The sequence below is a fragment of the Alosa sapidissima genome, chromosome 1 (genome assembly GCF_018492685.1).
Source record: "Alosa sapidissima isolate fAloSap1 chromosome 1, fAloSap1.pri, whole genome shotgun sequence".
In the NCBI taxonomy this organism is placed as follows: domain Eukaryota; kingdom Metazoa; phylum Chordata; class Actinopteri; order Clupeiformes; family Clupeidae; genus Alosa; species Alosa sapidissima.
The window spans coordinates 44460317-44477120 of NC_055957.1; the positions used below are offsets into that span (position 1 = coordinate 44460317).

At 47.1% G+C, this 16804-nt stretch overlaps 1 protein-coding gene across 2 annotated transcripts in view; it reads left to right on the forward strand.

Moving 5' to 3' along the window:
• The window catches only part of LOC121715815 (ephrin type-B receptor 1), a 186256-nt gene that overhangs the window by 102615 nt on the left and 66837 nt on the right, over positions 1–16804 (forward strand). For both annotated transcript variants that reach the window (XM_042101777.1, XM_042101788.1), the window contains exons 4-5: positions 3514–3669; positions 16135–16473. In XM_042101777.1, coding sequence (XP_041957711.1) covers positions 3514–3669; positions 16135–16473 — 495 coding nt within the window. The remainder of the gene's footprint in view (positions 1–3513; positions 3670–16134; positions 16474–16804) is intronic.

Sequence of the window (16804 nt, forward strand, 5' to 3'; positions counted from 1 at the left end):
AGCACAGATGCTACTCAGTGTGTATTATATTCTTGATTTTACTACGTTGTTTTTTGGAGTTCAGTCATTCGGACATGTTTTCCTTTGCTTTATTTTGTGTCTGTTTGGCATCATTGCTCTGTAGAAGAAGTGAGATTTGTGAAGCTGGTTGGTGGAGCACTGAAGGCCATCTAGCCACCCACACACAGGGTGCACTGGGGAGGGGGTTGTCCTCATAAAAGAGACTTTTTCCCGGTTTGATGTCTGTATTTCTTCAAATGCCACCCCTGATGCTGTGAGTAGAAGTAAGCAGTAGCATTGCTCTAATAACTGCAGCTTTGTACTTGGAGAATGGGACTCGGGTGAGTATCTGAGTGGGCAGCCAGTGATGTGATTGGGAGCAGACTAGTTGGCATTCACGGGTCTCTGTGGATGTGGTGACAGGTCCAGCTCTGGTGCTGGTAGAGACCAGGTCAGATGAGATGAGAGGAGAGGAGAGGAGCGGAGAGGACTGGCTGACTCGCTGGCTGTCTGGCACCCCACCTCCCACATGTTCACACATTCTGCCATGTGTGGGGGATTCTGCACCAACTGTTCCACCAGGACATTCCTCCCTCCTCTCCTTTCTTCTCTTCTTCTCTTGTCCTCTCTGATATTCACTTGGCTGTTTCTCTCTGCTTTCCTCCTCTCCTTTTCTCTTCCCCCTTTTCTTCCCCTCTTTATCTAATCCCTCTCTTATCTACATTCTGTTTTCCTGATCTCTCCCCAGGCTAGTCGGAGAGTCAGCCTTCAGTTTTGGGGGTTAAAAGGCAATCTCTTGCATGACTTACAGTATCTGCACTCTATCAACACAGCCAAAAAGATGTAAAAGCAAGTCCAACCTAAAAGAATGAAATATTCAGTAGGGCATATAAACAAAGGCTCTGAATAGCCTGGTTTGTGCGCTTCTAAGGTTGAGTAGATTCCCTTTGGCTGTGGACAGGTTGTCTAGTGGAAGGAGGGAAAGAGAGAGAGTGAAAGAAAGAGAGAGAGATTTTTCATAAGGTTCTTCGTTCCTGTTATTCTCACTAAAGCTGATGTAGGTGGGGAGAGCCGGGGCTAGGAGCAGATGTCCCTCCCCCAGCGCCTCCTCTCCTCTCCTCCCCCAGCGCCTCCTCTCCTCTCCTCACCCTGCGCCGCTCGCTGTGCCGGAGCACTGGGGGTAGTGACAAAGGAGCTGTGTTGCCATGGCGCTGGCTGGTTGATGATGAGGAGTAATCTTGCTCTGTGGCCCGTTCTCGGCCCTTAACGTCTCGCTTGTTAAGCCTCTTGCCTCTCTCTCTCTACATGTCCTCCTTCTTTCCCTTCTCCGTGTCTCTCTTTTATCATTCTCTCTCTCTTTCTGTCCTCTTTCTTTCCCCTCTCTCTATCTCTTTTATCATCCTCGCTCTCTATCTTTCTTTCTCTCCCTCGACTTTTTTACTCTGTTTTCTCCCAATTATCTCACTCTCACTCATCTTTTGTTGTATTGCTCTTTCTCTCTCTCATCCTCCTATCTCTCTCTCTCACTCATCCATCTGTCGGTCGGCCTACCTCCCTCTGTTTCAACAGTCTCAGAGGTTTGAGCGTCGTTTGACAGTCCACTGAAGCTGCCAGTTCAACAGTTTGGGGCGACTCATAAAAATTAAACAGGGAAAAAATGAAAGTGGCCAGTTTTAATGGCGTAATAAAGCATACTGTAACCGGGCACCCAAAACTCACTGTCCGTTTCCCCCCTCACTTTAATGAAGCATAACATTTTTTAATTAAATCTTAAAAGGCTGTTGATATAAAGGTCCAAAAGTTGAATCCACCCGTCTGTCATTCCAGATGACAGGGCCCACTTGTTCTTGTTCAAAGAATGAGCGACAGACAGAGAGGGTGGGGAAGAGAGAAAGATAGAAGGGGACAGGGAGGGGGGATAGGAAGAAAAGAAAACAAGTCAGACAACATGTTTGTCTCCACTGATTACAGAAGAATATTTTTCTTATTCTCCGACGGGCGTTGGAACGTGTTTTTTCCCTCCACCATCTGTCAATCCATCCATCCGTTCATCCATCTCCTGCAGCCCTCCATCTCTCCATATGCATATACTTCTTCTCTGCATCCTCCTCCAGGGTTTTATACACAATTAACGTGAAACAGCACTGGGAGGAGTGCACAGAGAGACCCTGTATAATGTCACATGATCTGCAGCATCAGGACTGATGTGGATGCAGTGGGAATGGAACGTCTTTGAATTGAGCTTTTCAGCTAAAGTTACATTGTGTTTTATTGATGTGTTGTTGTTTGTTTGGCTACATGGGCAGTGTTATCCAAACACAGATCATGGTGTTTACGACATTGTTGTCTGCAGGCCATTTTCTGTAGTTGGCTATTGTGCATGTGTGTGTGTATGTGCATGGGTGTGTGTGGGTTTGACACAAACATGTCACCGCTGCGTGTGTGCTTCTATTAAGGGAGTTTGCCATGTGGGCTGATGTTTCTTTGCTGGCTCGCTGAAGATCCAACTGATGTTAGCCAGATCGATATGGGAGCTTTGGAGAGTCTGGTGCAGTGCAGTGCGGTACTCCCTGCCTGACAAGTCCTCCTCTCTCTCCTTTACCTCCCAGTCCCTCTCTCTCTCTCTCTCTCTCTCTCTCCCTCTCTCTCTCTCTCTCTCTCTCCCTTTCTTCTGCTCAATTTCTCTGTACCTCTACCTTCTCTCCTTGCTGTTTGTGAAATTGCCTCACTCTTACCGTAAGGCTGGCTTTGACACTAAACATCAGTTTAGACTGCGCTGTCTCCCTGGACTGTTCATCTAGTCTCATCTAAAGTTGTGTGACATTTTCAAAAGACTTTAAATAGTCGTAGAGCGGATCATAAAAATGGAGCGTGAAGCGGCTGGAATCACTGTGGCCTTTATCTCTGTAAAATGAATACAGGCTTTAAGAAGTGGCCCAGTTTCCCGAGAATTTATTGACTTTTGTGCTGCGGTGGCACAGATGTCATAAGGAGCCTTTGAGTGAGCTTGCCAGCTCCTGAGCTGTTATTCCAGTTAGAATTTACGCTAGCAAATTTTCCCCTTGTGCAGAAAGATTATCCCCATCTCTCTCTTTCTCTGTTCTCTGTTCTGAGATTTTGTGAAATGGTGTTTTGGGTGGATTGCCTGTGCTGGGATGGTGTGATATCAGCCGTAATAATCGCTGTACTCGCTGGACTCTCACATTTGCATTAGAGAACAACCTGAAATGAAAGTGCAAAGTTATCACTCGCAGATCAACGCGCCTGATCGCATTTGCTCAGAATAAAAGTGGTTCAACTGAACGATTCAACCTCGGGAGCCAATCTCAAAGTGCTGTTTGAGGGACTGTCGGTGTCTAAATCTTAGACAGAATTAGATGCAGTGAGCGTATACAAAATATACGCATATGTTTATCATATAATGACATTTTTATACTGTTACTGTTTATAATGTTATGCTTTTTCCTTTAATACATTGCTGATCTCTCTCTCTCTCTCTTTGTCTCTTCACAGCCTGCCCCCCAGGGACGTTTAAGTCGAGTCAGGGGGAGGGCCTGTGCCTCCAGTGCCCCCCCAACAGCAGGTCCACCTCGGAGGCGGCCACCATCTGTGTGTGCAGGAACGGCTATTACCGCGGAGACACTGACCTGCCTGACATGCCCTGCACCAGTAAGTGTGGTTTCTCTTCAGCCCAGCCAGTAGTGACATGATACTAAACACTCCAACAGCATGGATTTCATGCTTACTGGGTATCATGGGTTGGAATGCCCAAGGAGCAGTCAAACTAAGGCAGCTGTGGAACTGTTCATTACTGTAGATTTCTGTAAAAGCCTGTGGTAATTGATCCCAGTGTCAGGATGTGTGATGTTAGCGTTACTATGGGGATGACTGGGATCTTTAAGACTCTTTATACTCAGAGCACTCTCTATGACAGACCCTCTGCACTGGCACCGTTGTTAAAAGCACTTATTTTCAAATTCTCTGTCTTATAATCACATATTCCTTAGAAATGAAATGCTGTGTTAATTTTTTATGCATAGTATGCAAAGCTCCACCAGAAACTAAACTTGTTGTGCAAGTCCATAAGTCGCAGACATTTCAATAAATTCTTCTTTCTTCAATGCTTTATGTTTTATGACAGTCAGGCCAGTCGTTTTTTGTGTAATTCTGCACATCAGACAGACAAACAGAGGAATTGAACTGACAACACTTTTTTTTGTAATTCTGTATTTGGCTGGAATTAGCTTGACCTGGCTTCTCCCGGAAAATGGGTATTAAGGACCTCTAAGACTTATATTTGAGTCCCCCGGCTCTAAGCTAAATGTCGGGGTGGGGAGCTGGTACCTATGCAGTGGAGCACAGTTTCAAACATTATGCCCCCCACCCCCACCCATACAAACACACACACACACACACACACACACACACACACACACACACACACACACCAATCTACACTCCCCTCAACATTACCTCACCATGAGAATTAGGTCAGATTTCCAATTTGCCTTCTTGATGAGGCTTCAAACCCAAAAGAAAATGCTGCCATTTGCAAATGTTTTGTTGCCAGCTCAATCCTGCAGTGACTGAGTGTTACTCATCCCTCCCTGGAGATGAGCGCACCAACGAGAACTGAACACGTATGACTGAACGAGGAAGAGAGAGAATGTCTGACACAAGGTGTGCCCCTGCTGCGAAAGCAAAGCACACACACCTGTTCATTTGTTTCAAGTCACACACACATATAGCGGCCCAGGCTCTTTTGGCACAGCAAACTAGTGGAGCGATGTCTCTCTCTCTCTCTCTCTCTCTCTCTCTCTCTCTCTCTCTCTCTCTCTCTCTCTCACTCTCACTCTTTTCGCCCACTCACAGCTCCTGTTAGCTCTCCCTCCACAGGCTTGTGCACCCAAGGGGATCGCAGAGATGTAGCACCGCTATGTAGGTCAGCGGGATATGATCTACACACATACTGAAAAAGGAATGTGTTTTTTCTTCTCTTTTTTCCCTCACTAGTTATTTTTCTCATTCATGAAAAGTGTGTGAGACTGGCACACATAGCAGAGTGTCTGTAGATATATTGTTTTCGTTTTATGAATGAGTGATTGTTTCTTTCCCCTTTTTATGCTGTGGTCAGCGCTGACTTGTCCTGAGTTGGTTCAAAGGTCAATCTGTCCAGGTTAAGAGGTCAAACTAAAAATTGGTTTGCAAGTGCTGTTTGTAACTATTTGCACAACCAAATCAATAGTATTCAGTTGAATCTCAAATATTTTATTTTCAAACGATACCATTTGGTAGTGTTAAAACTACTCTATTGTGGTGTTGAACATAAAGAGCTAATTTTACACTGAATAGGGCTACTAATTAACAATGACCTTGTTAACCATTTATGTCATTGTTGATATAATTTGACACTACTGCTTTTTATACTGTGGGTACTGTTTTACTGTTTTAACACTTAAATCTGCTAAAGCAGCTAATACAATGCTAAAGCAGGTAATACAATGCTAAAGCAGAAATGCAAATGATACTTGCCTCAAGCAGCAACTGTGACTCTAGAGCGGTAATTATGGTTACAGATAATTCGTTATTCAGTATCCTCAGCTTAACGATGTACCCAAGTGCCTAAAACATCTGATTTATATGGTGCAACTGATTGCGGATCAAATCCTTTTGAAACTGATGTTTTATGTTAAAGGAACACGCCACCCAATGTCAGAAGTAATATATGTTCTTACCTTAACTTTCACGAGTTGAGTCATACTTCTCCCGTGTTGGTATGTGCGCTCAAACGCTCTGGTGCGCGGCAATGTGTTAGCATGTTGCTATGCTAGCGGGCTCAGATGTAGCCATAGGGAGGAAGATAGCAGTAATCAAAAACTACTTAAACTAATCAAAAACTACAAAAAAATACTTAAATACAGAAATATGGCGATTTTTCAAGCGAATAAACAGGAGAACTACAATGTGTGGCGCAATAGCACTTGGGAGTACTTCGACCTAGCGTAGTAATATTAGTTAACACCTAATTGTAGATCCTACTTGAGAGTAGCAAAGGGACTTGTACTTTAATGACTAGCTATACTACTACTGTAATAGTAGTAGTAATAGTAATACTTAGCTCTTTATGCAATGTAACACTTCAAAATGTTTTTTTTTTTTTTCATTCTGCAGTGTTTTGTGGCTTAGGTGACTCCAAGGTCACAGGTGGTAATGCCATTTCCAATGCTTTTAGTCACAATGGCTTTGGAAAAGCCATGCTTTTAAGGAACTAACAGGCCTCAATAGTACCAGGAGCTCCATGACATGAGAACCTCTGATGGTTGAGTCTTTTGTGGGTGATCACTTAGCACTCTTCAGCCACACTGACTAGCCAGTATCAAGTGCACTAGCTTATTCTCCTCTCTGTCCTCTTCACTTTGCAACCGCCTGTCTGTCCACCAATACTCTCTCTGTAAAGGCTGTGGAGTGAACGTTAACTCTCCTCTACCCTCCTCTGCCCTGGAGTCTTCATGTGTTTTACCCGGTGAGAGTGAGAACAGCAGACAGGCTGAGTTTTAGGATTTGGAGAGCATTTAATAAATGTTTTGTAGGAGGAAGAAGATGAGGAGGAGGATGATGAAGAGTGCGAGGAGGAAGAAAGAAGCCTGTGAGCTCTAGCCGACTTGCCGGTCTCAGCCAAGCGGATCGGAGGAGGAACACGGGGTGTGCTCACCCACGAAAGGGAGAATTTGAAACGCGGTCACACAACGGCACATATGTTTTCCGCCTGTCTCTCTCGCGCAGGCTGCCACTCGCCATCAAAGAGCAGCTGTTGCTTGGGTGCTTGTTGGTTAATGATAATTTGATCAATAATTCATTGTGCGGGACAGAAAAACGTTTGAGGATCAGCACTTTAAGCCTGCTTCCCCACCTCACTCTGAAAATCTGTTTGAAGGAAGCATCGTTGCTCTTATATTATTTACCATCTCAACTGTTACTGGTACAAATTAAAAAACGTGTCGTGTTGTTATAAGGCCTGGAAAATCAAGCCCCTTTTCATGTTGTTTTCTGATCTGAGTGGCTTCGTATTTAATTTGTGGTATTTTGTGTTGTTATTGCTTTGCTTTCTCAGAAAGTTTATTCTCTTCAGAAGGCTTTTCTCTGTAGTGGGGTTCTCTGCCCACACTGTTCATCCGTGCCCGTGTGATCATATTTATTCATTTCCTCAGCTTGAGTGTTTATTTTTTCGTTGTTTATCCAGGAACGTTAAACTCTAATTGGATTAGCAAGGCCTACACCCATAGAGTTCTCCTGCTGTCTCTTGTATTCTCTACTTTCGTTGCGTTTCCCCACTGGTTTAAAGTCGTCTGCATCCCTCCCATCCTCGATCCCTGTCCTCCAGTCCATACCCTACAGTACACCGCCCAGCCCAGCCCAGCCCAGACCGGATCCGGCTCAGCCTTAGGCCTGTTCAGACAGGCCCTGGACAGCACCAGCAGCAGCAGCAGCAGAAGCAGCAGGAGGGGAGGAAAAAGGCTCGTGCAGAAATGTGCCTGATTAGCAGGGTGATGGATTGGCGAGCTCCTGCTTGTGTCAGCGGGGCGCCGGAGCGATCCGTTCCGGCTCCGTCCGTCCCTGGGCCGCTGCGGCCGCCGCTGCTGCCTCTCACTCCTTCTTCTCCTCCTCCTCCTCCCTCTCCTTGAAAACCCCGTCCATCTTTCGCTTCCCACTCCCTTAACACCCCCATGGCTACCCCCGGGGGTTGCTCTCCACTCCCAGCGAGGGGTCCCAGCACTACGCCGAACGCCCTGACTCGGCACTGGGGGGAAACGGATGGGGCCACTGGGAGAGATCTGAGCCGAGCTGAGTCCAGCCCAGCCCAGTCCAGCCCAGCCCAACCGATAGCGACCTGTATCCTCCACTCCGTAAATTATTCCCATTCACCCCCAACAGAGCGTCCACAACTCGATAGCAAGCTGCAGGCGCAGCACAACCCCCCCCCTCTCTCCCTCCCTCCTCCTCGCTGGAGACTGACAGGCAGGGCATTAATTGGTGCGAGTCAGGCACCGGAGAGCGCTGATGATTAATCCGCTGGGGGAGATGCGGCGATGCATCCTCCCGTACGGCCACACACACCGACGCTTCCTCATTCCTCATTTTAGTCTTTCCCTTCTGCTCTCACTAAACTCCCCCTGTCTGTTTTCACTCTTTCTCTTTCACCTCCCTTCCATCTCGCACACACACTCCCTCTTTCTTTCTGACTTGTCTCTCCCTCTTTCTCACTCTCCTCTCACCCCATCTCTCTGAAACATTTATTTACTTTTCCCTTTCCTCATATTTGCCTCTCTCTCTCTCTCTCTCTCTCTCTCTCTCTCTCTCTCTCTCTCTCTAACCCTCCACTTGTGTGAGACGAGGCGTGGAGAGGAGAGGAGAGGAGAGGAGAGGAGAGGAGAGCCTAAGAGGACGAGTGCAGGGAGGCTGACAGGGCTGTTCAGTAGCTTGCAGCGGGACTCGTTAATGCAGCTCACCCAGCCAACGCAGCAGGCAGAGGCCTCAGTGCTACTGAACACTGGCCTGCACCACCACAGAGGGCTGAAGGGGGCTCAGAGCGTTCAGCACTTAGCCTTGACCACTCGCTTTCTGCACCCCTGTGTCTCTCATAGCTCCCATAAAGACATGCACGCCCCCTGATGACACTGTCAGACAGGACCAACCCCCACCCTATCCTGACTTTCCCACCACCACACCCACACCACCACAAACCACCCTGTCCTGCCCCCAACATCACACCACCACACACCACCCTGTCCTGCCCCCAACACCACACCACCACAAACCACCCTGTCCTGCCCCCAACACCACACCACCACAAACCACCCTGTCCTGCCCCAACACCACACCACACCACCACAAACCACCCTGTCCTGCCCCCAACACCACACCACCACACACCGCCCTGTTCTGCCCCAACACCTCCACCTCTCACAGCTCTGCTTCGCTGCTGGCTGACTTGCCTGCTCAGCTGTGCAGCTGCATTCTTTGTGGTCCTGTGTGTGTGTTTGTGTGTGTGTGTGTGTTTGTGTGTGTGTGTGTGTGTGTGTGTGTGTGTGTGTGTGTGTGTGTGTGTGTGTGTGTGTGTGTGTGTGTGTGTGTGTGCACTGCGGTGCTTTGCTCTGCGGTGCTCTGCTCCGTTGGCCAGTTCTGACTGGACTCTGCCTCGCTGTCTGTGTGTGGGGAGTGCCTAGTCGGGGGTCTGCCCCTCCGAGTAGCAGCCTAAGAGGACAATTTTGTCTGTAATTCAGTAGTAAACAAACCCTAAGCCAGTGTAATTGCCTTGCCTGGTCTAATCCCCAAGCCTCTACCGCCTGGCGGCTGAGTGATTGCGCCCTGTGCTTAAGCTCTGTGCACTCCCCTCTGACGTATACGCACACACACATACACACACATACACACACACGCATCAACTCACCCCGAAACACACCCACCACAAAGCATACACACACACACACATACACACACACACACACACACACATACAGCATACACACTGATATACACTGCCTGCCCCTTTCTCAGCTCCTCCCTGGCTCCTGGCGTGTCACGTTAGCGGGCCACACACACAGTCCCATACCCTCTGCTGTGAAGCCGGACCAGAGCCTGTGACTGTGACTGTGAAAGCCGCTGCACCATCCTCGCTCCTCAACCTCCTTAAGTGCTATACACATTGCCAGCGATTCCCTTGTTGCCCCAAAAGCTGAAATTCTTTTACCTTTGTTGTGTGTTGCGTGAACACTTCATTCGCCTGTAATTGCTGAATTACATTAACATTCCGCATGGTCTCTCATCTCTTGTCTCTTAATGTATATGTGTTAATGCTGCATTCCAGACAGCTCGGATGTTGAAGGTCGAATTCAATTCAATTCCGACTTTGAAGTTTAGGGTAGACTGACTTGCGTTCCATTGTACTTTTACCCAGAAGGAGGTCCGAATTCTTGACCTCCGGAATGAAATTAGGAGATTATAATCAGGATATATCCAGCTTCCTAGGAATGCAGCATTATCACTAGAGAGCACTCCTCACCATCCTCTAACTCGTCCTGCTTTGATTTCAATCTTTGTGTGTTTTTATGTTACATGAATCTGATGGACCTGTTTGGCAGATAGGCCCTCCTCAGGGTCACTGTGCTTGTTGAGAGTGCACTACAGAAACAAGCCTGGTGACAGCACAGAGGATACTTCAGGCAAATGCATCTTTGACAGATTGGTCTAGTTTGTTTTGGTTCCTTCTGTTCTGCTGTGAGACCACCACAGTGGAGATGACTGAGCTTCAGTGGTACCAGAGCTACCCAGAGCTACCCTACACCACTCCCTCTCTCCATCTCTCGTTTTTCATATTCAACTCCCTGTCCTCTCCTCTGTGTCTCTCCTTGTCTCTGTTCCTCTCTCTCTCTCTAACTGTCTCTTTCTCTCTCCATCCCTCATACTTGTTAAGTAAACTCCCCTGGCTCTCTCTATCTCCCTCTCTCTCTCTCCCTCTCCATCTCCCTCTCTCTATCTCTCTTTCTCTTGTTCTTGTGATGCGTATCAGAGCCACTGTGTGCCTCTCCCCTGTGGCCTGTTTTGTGTTGGCGGAGCAAACAAGAGTGAATGAAGGCGTGTGAGTAACACCATGGGACCGAGCTGCGGGGACCGACAGCGTAAACAATGTTATGCCATGTTTATTTTGCTGGGGGGGGGGGGGGGGGTGGTCTTCTTATCAGAGGGGTGCAGAGGGGAAGCCGGGGACGGGCTCCGTTGGCACACTGCCAGGGTTTCGTGAGCAGCCGGTCGAGGTTTTGCCGCCCGCTGTTTTACGGCCTGCACTAAATCCACCTGCTGCTCAGTACTTCATCAGGCGGCTGCCAGCGCCATAAAGGATCAGTCTCATTCGTGCGTCTCTGTCTCACTCCGATGCTGCCGGAAGGATGTGTGTATATGTGTGTGTCTGGGGTGGGGGGTGGGGGGGGGGCTCCACAATGACATGATGCACTGGCTCAGAAACATTGCCTGAAGAATCAGCGAAAGCCCCAGTGTATGTGCATGCACACACACACACACACACACACACACACACACACACACACACATTAGTGACAAGACAGGCTGTGAAACCCATCAGATTTGTCTTGAAGAAAGAAAACCCTTATGCATATGCCACTGGGAACATGGCATCCACCCACACACATACACATACACTGCTGCTTCCATCAGATTTCCCCTAACATGTACAGTCAGAGTGAGTGGGAACACATAGCGTGCTGTGTCTACAGACTGCAGTGCACTATGGTGCAGATGATGATGTCTTTGTGTAATTAACACTGGCAACATGTAAGCAAAATCAATGGCAACTCGCACTGCTAAATGGATGCCAATGGAGGGGCGGTAAGTAATGCACTCGACAAATTAAATCCCATGGCAAATTAAAACAGCCAAGGGCAGCCGTAATAGCCTGCAAATCACCCGTTAAGTGGCAGTCACATCTGATTTCTCAAGCCCCCTTTCGCACAAAGGGTCTGCATTTGGAAACAGGCGGGTGGCAGAACCACAGGCCAAGCTGAGAGCTTTCCCTTTTTGGACTGTGTGTGTTTTTGTGTTTGTGTGTGTGTTTCCTTTTGAGTGAGTGTGTGTGTGTGTGTGTGTGTGTGTGTGTGTGTGTGTGTGTGTGTGTGTGTGTGTGTGTGTGTGTGTGTGTGTGTCTGCCAAAGGACAGCAGGGATCACATCATAGTTCTTTGTGAATCCCAATGCTACCCAATCAGTTAAAAAAAAGAAAGAAACTACAAAAAGGCCAATCTGAAGTTTAAGCTCCAGACTTCTTTGTTATGCTTCCCATAAGCCTCACTGGCACATTGGTCAATATATCAGCCTCGACATCAGAGCCGTCATAGGGCCCTCATCAAAACATAGTGCGGTATAGCACACCTGTGCACTAAAGTAATAATTATCTATAATTACTACTTTCAAACAAACAGTAATATATTTTCATGTGCAGCGAGGCAGTGCGAGAACGAGGTCAGTTGAATTGAGTATTCAGAGTGCAGGGCTATAACAAGTAGAGCACCTGCCACAGATAAGATAGCTGGCTTATTGAAATTCACACGCATTTGCATTTCCAAAAAAAGACATTTATACGCAGGGTAATGATACTGTCCGTCTAACATGAGACAACCCAAAGTCTCTTCATCAGAAAAATGCCAGTTCAGAGGGAACTTTGTGTGAAGAGATGTCTGCTAATATATTTGTTCAGGTTTGTGTTTAATCGGATGCTGTGCCATCAGCTTGTGTGGTCAGGCTTGAATGGAGTCCATAGGGAGAATATTACTGTCAGGTGGTGCAGTGAGCTGTGGTGAAGAGGGACCCTTGTGCCCTGTGGTGTGCGTGTGTGTGTGGAGTGTGTGTGTGGTGTGAGTGTGTGTGAGTGTGTGTGTGTGTGAGAGAGAGAGAGAGAGAGAGTGTTGAGAGTGTGTGTGTGTGTGTGTGTGTGTGTTCTAATGTTTGAGAGCTCAGGGCTCAGAGCTCCGATGTGCACCCTCTAATTCGAGAGATGCCATCACACCCTTCTGGCCTACTTCTGCATAGACTCGCAATCTCTTGAGAGAGAGAGAGAGAGAGAGAGAGAGAGAGAGAGAGAGAGAGAGAGAGAGAGAGAGAGCTTGGGTAAAGGGTAAAGGGCTTATCTTTTTCTCCCCCTGCCTTTCTCTTTTTTAATGTGTTTTTCTTCCAGCTCTGTTCAACATGCGTTCATACAGATATGCCGACGCAACTTTGACTCTTTTTGGACTTGTGTCAGCTCTTAATATAGAGAAAATGTTAGTGACAGCTTGTAGAAAAGCAGAAAGCAAAGTGTTTGTATATGGGTGTCTTAATGTGTGTGTGTTTGTGTGTGTGTGTGTCTGCACATGCATGCGTTTGTGTACTTACAGTATATGTGTGTGTGTGTGTGTGTGTGTGTGTGTGTGTGTGTGAGCATTGAGCATGCATGTGCATGGGTGCACTGTTTGTGTTTGTTACTAAATGAAAGAGGTGTATTGCTACCTCACTGTGTTCCATCTAATGCAGTGGTCCCCAAAGTACGGCCCGCCACCTCATTTTGGGTGGCCCCCCAAAACATGTCCATAGTATATAGCATCTGGCCCGCACGGGAGTACAACATCGTCAAACTAAAACCTCCGCAATTTCCCCCATTTATACTTTGGGGCAGCCGTGGCCTACTGGTTAGCACGTCGGACCTGTAACCGGAGGGTTGCCAGTTCGAACCCCGACCAGTAGGCACGGCTGAAGTGCCCATGAGCAAGGCACCTAACCCCTCACTGCTCCCCGAGCGCTGCTGTTGATGCAGGCAGCTCACTGCGCCGGGATTAGTGTGTGCTTCACCTCACTGTGTATACACTGTGTGTGTTTCACTAATTCACGGATTGGGATAAATGCAGAGACCAAATTTCCCTCACGGGATCAAAAAAGTATATATACTTATACTTACACATTCATTCTCTATGGCAAAGTCCTTTTAGGCAAGTCTCTCCACTTGGCGGCCATTTGACAACGCTTTTTGGGCACTCGTCGGGCATCCATTTCGGCACAAATACGCGTGCGCAAGGCTTCACGACACCAATCTTGCTCAAGCGGCGAGATCACACATGATTGGCACGATGTCTTCACAACACACCATATGATTGGCTCAATGTATTCACATCACACCACATGATTGGCTCAACGTATTCCCATGTCGACGTTTTGCCAAGGAAGGGGTGGGATATGTCTAGACAACGGCCATATTGACGTAACAAACTAGCCCCATGCATTTCTATGGAGTATTTTTTGAGTGCTGTGTCTCCACATTAGAACGTCTCTGTCTATGGCGAGTCTTAACAGTACACATGTAATACTCATTTTGTCCACAGGTGGTTGTGTTGGCGCTGTTTTGCGTTTGCCATCAAACAATGTAAGAGGCCTATGCTGACTGCATCAGTGCTCAAAGTATTTTAAAAGTTTATCAATTAATTGTTAATAACTAATTAACTTCTATTCAAGTCATATTTCTGGGACTTTCTGGGATAATTATTTCTATTTTTTATTCACTCGTTCAAATGTTCATACAAAGAGTTCACAAAGTTCTCATCAGGTGACTGAAAGTTAGAATGGTGGTCATTTCAGACCACTTCAGCACTTCATAAAATTCTCATAGTTTGAGAACTTTAAATTATTTGTAGGATATTCACAACTTGAGCTGCGTATGCAAAGACACAGAATTCAGAGTTCACACATTTTTTTATAAAATATACTTTTGGGACTCCCTGCTAATACTTTTGGGAATGCAAGCGTTTTTTTATTAGTATTATTTAATTTTACACTGATATGGCATGATGACAATATAAACACAGCTAACAATGGTATTAAATTGCAATAGTCTATGATTAAATGTAGGCTAATAGAATATTCAACTAAGGTAGACTGCTGTTGTTCACAGCACTAAGCTATTTATGGTTACTGATATAAAACTACTCCGAGTCTCTGGCCCTCTCTTGGAGCCAGGCATAGTGAGCTGGCCCTCGGAAGAAAAAGTTTGGGGACCACTGATCTAATGTGTCCAGACACATTGATGGACTGTATTGCTCTGACCATCAGGCTCCAATTAACCAGTCTGCCTCAAAACACCCTGAATTCTGGAGGCTATTAGTCTGAATGACTTCCTAGATCAAATTCTAAAAAGAAAAATGGGAACAAAAAGTGGCCATAATAGCCTTACCCTCCTTCCTTCCCTCCCTCTCTTTGTCTCTCTCTATCCCCCTCTCCAGTCCTCTCAGTGTGAGGAGAGATAGATGTTGATTCCCTGCCGGTTGCTTCTCCCGTTAGCATCCCTGGTCCTCTCCAACCCCTCCCCTTTCCTTCTGCCCCCTCCTCCCACTCCTGCCCTCCTCACTTGGGCTGGTCCGTACTGACCCACACTGCCCTGGGCTCTGGCATGATTAATTGTGCCCCGACTGAACCAAGCAGCTCACCTCCTCTGCTCTGCATTGGAACACGCACCCAATTGTGTGTGTGTGTGTGTGTGTGTGTGTGTGTGTGTGTGTGTGTGTGTGTGTGTGTGTGTGTGAGTGTGTGTGTGTGCGTGTGTGTGTACAGCATGTGCGTGCGCGTGTGTGTGTGTGTGTGTGTGTGTTGCGAGCGGGCTGCCTATACCGGAAGTGGCCGGCTTATCTGGGGAAGTTGTTTCTTTATCTGCGGAGTGGAAAGCAAGAGAGCGGCAGTACAGTAAAAAAAAGGGAGCATGGAAAGAGAGAGAGAAAAAACAAGTGGAACGAAGAAGAAAGAAACAATAATGCTTTTCAGAGCCTAGGGAGGAAACTGGGAGAGGAAGCCTTCGAGATGAACTTGGATAAACAGCCAAGTGTTTTTATTAGGTCGTGCCGGCTGATGAAAACGCTTTCATCGCTTATAGAAAGTGGGCTGGCACGCGAGCACTGACAGGCAGGCTCAAACAGCTACTCTATATGGTAATTATAGACTATTATTGCAAGCCAGAGCCAGCTGGGGCTCAACACAACACAGTGCAGGAAAACTGGCACCATTGTATCAGGGCAAGTCATGCCAGGGCTGAAAAAGTTCACTGTAAAAATAATACTCAGAAAAATAGGGTTTTTTTTTTTTTTAGCTGTTGCCCAAAATTGTGTTTTTTTTCTTTTTAAAAGAGATGTTATGATGGGATATATACACATAACCACTGTGCAAGCCCTTTTGAAATATGAACAAGGAATTCTGTCATGGTCGTGTTGTCTGTGGTCTAACTGGTCATCTAATTCAGAAACCATAGATCTGGACCTCCAGCTCTCTGTGTGGGAGACAACAAAGCAACACTTTGTGTTAGAGACTACAAAGCTTTGTTATTGCTATTGCTTTGGGCTTTGTTATTTGGCTGTGAGGTTTGGCTATGCTGGTCTCACTACAATGAAGTATAACTCCAGTTGCATCAAGCACAGTGTGGCATCCTAAACTGCTGCCTGCATGATAGAGTGGAGGTGCAGTAGTGACCAAAGATTCTAGAGTGCTATGCTCTTAAGATGTTTGGTAGTGACCTTTTGCTTACCAGTGTTCTCCTCCTCCGACTCCCGCTCCACAGGTGTCCCCTCTGCGCCACGCAACGTCATCTCCATCGTCAACGAGACGTCGGTGATCCTGGAGTGGCACTCGCCGCGTGAGACGGGCGGCCGCGACGATGTGGTCTACAACATCGTGTGCAAGAAGTGCCGCGCCGACGGCCAGTCGCACTGCTCGCACTGCGACGACAACGTGGAGTTCACGCCACGGCAGGTGGGCCTGACGGAGACGCGCACGCTCATCAGCAACCTGCTGGCCCACACCGTCTACACCTTCCAGGTCCAGGCCGTCAACGGCGTCAGCAACAAGAGCCCCTACCCGGCCCAGCACGTGGCCATCGACATCACCACCAACCAGGCCGGTAAGAGCCGCCTTGGGGGGTGAGGGTGCTCAGCAGGTTGTTTTTCTAACCAAAATGTTGTTGTGCAAAGAGCCGTGGTGACTGAGAAAAATAGAGTGAGAAAGGGAGAGAATCTTCAAAATGAAGATTGACTAGTCCAGTCATTAAGTGATAGTCATTTTCCAATTATACTCTATTGCAAAATGCCAGTGTTATGGCGGAAATAACAGTGAATATCCTTTACCTAAAACATGCTGCAGTGAGACTTCAGACTAAGACTGCTTTAGTAGTGCAGATGTACTCTTCCCATTTTCTACAGCCTTTCAAAAGACTTAATAGCAGATCTTTTCAA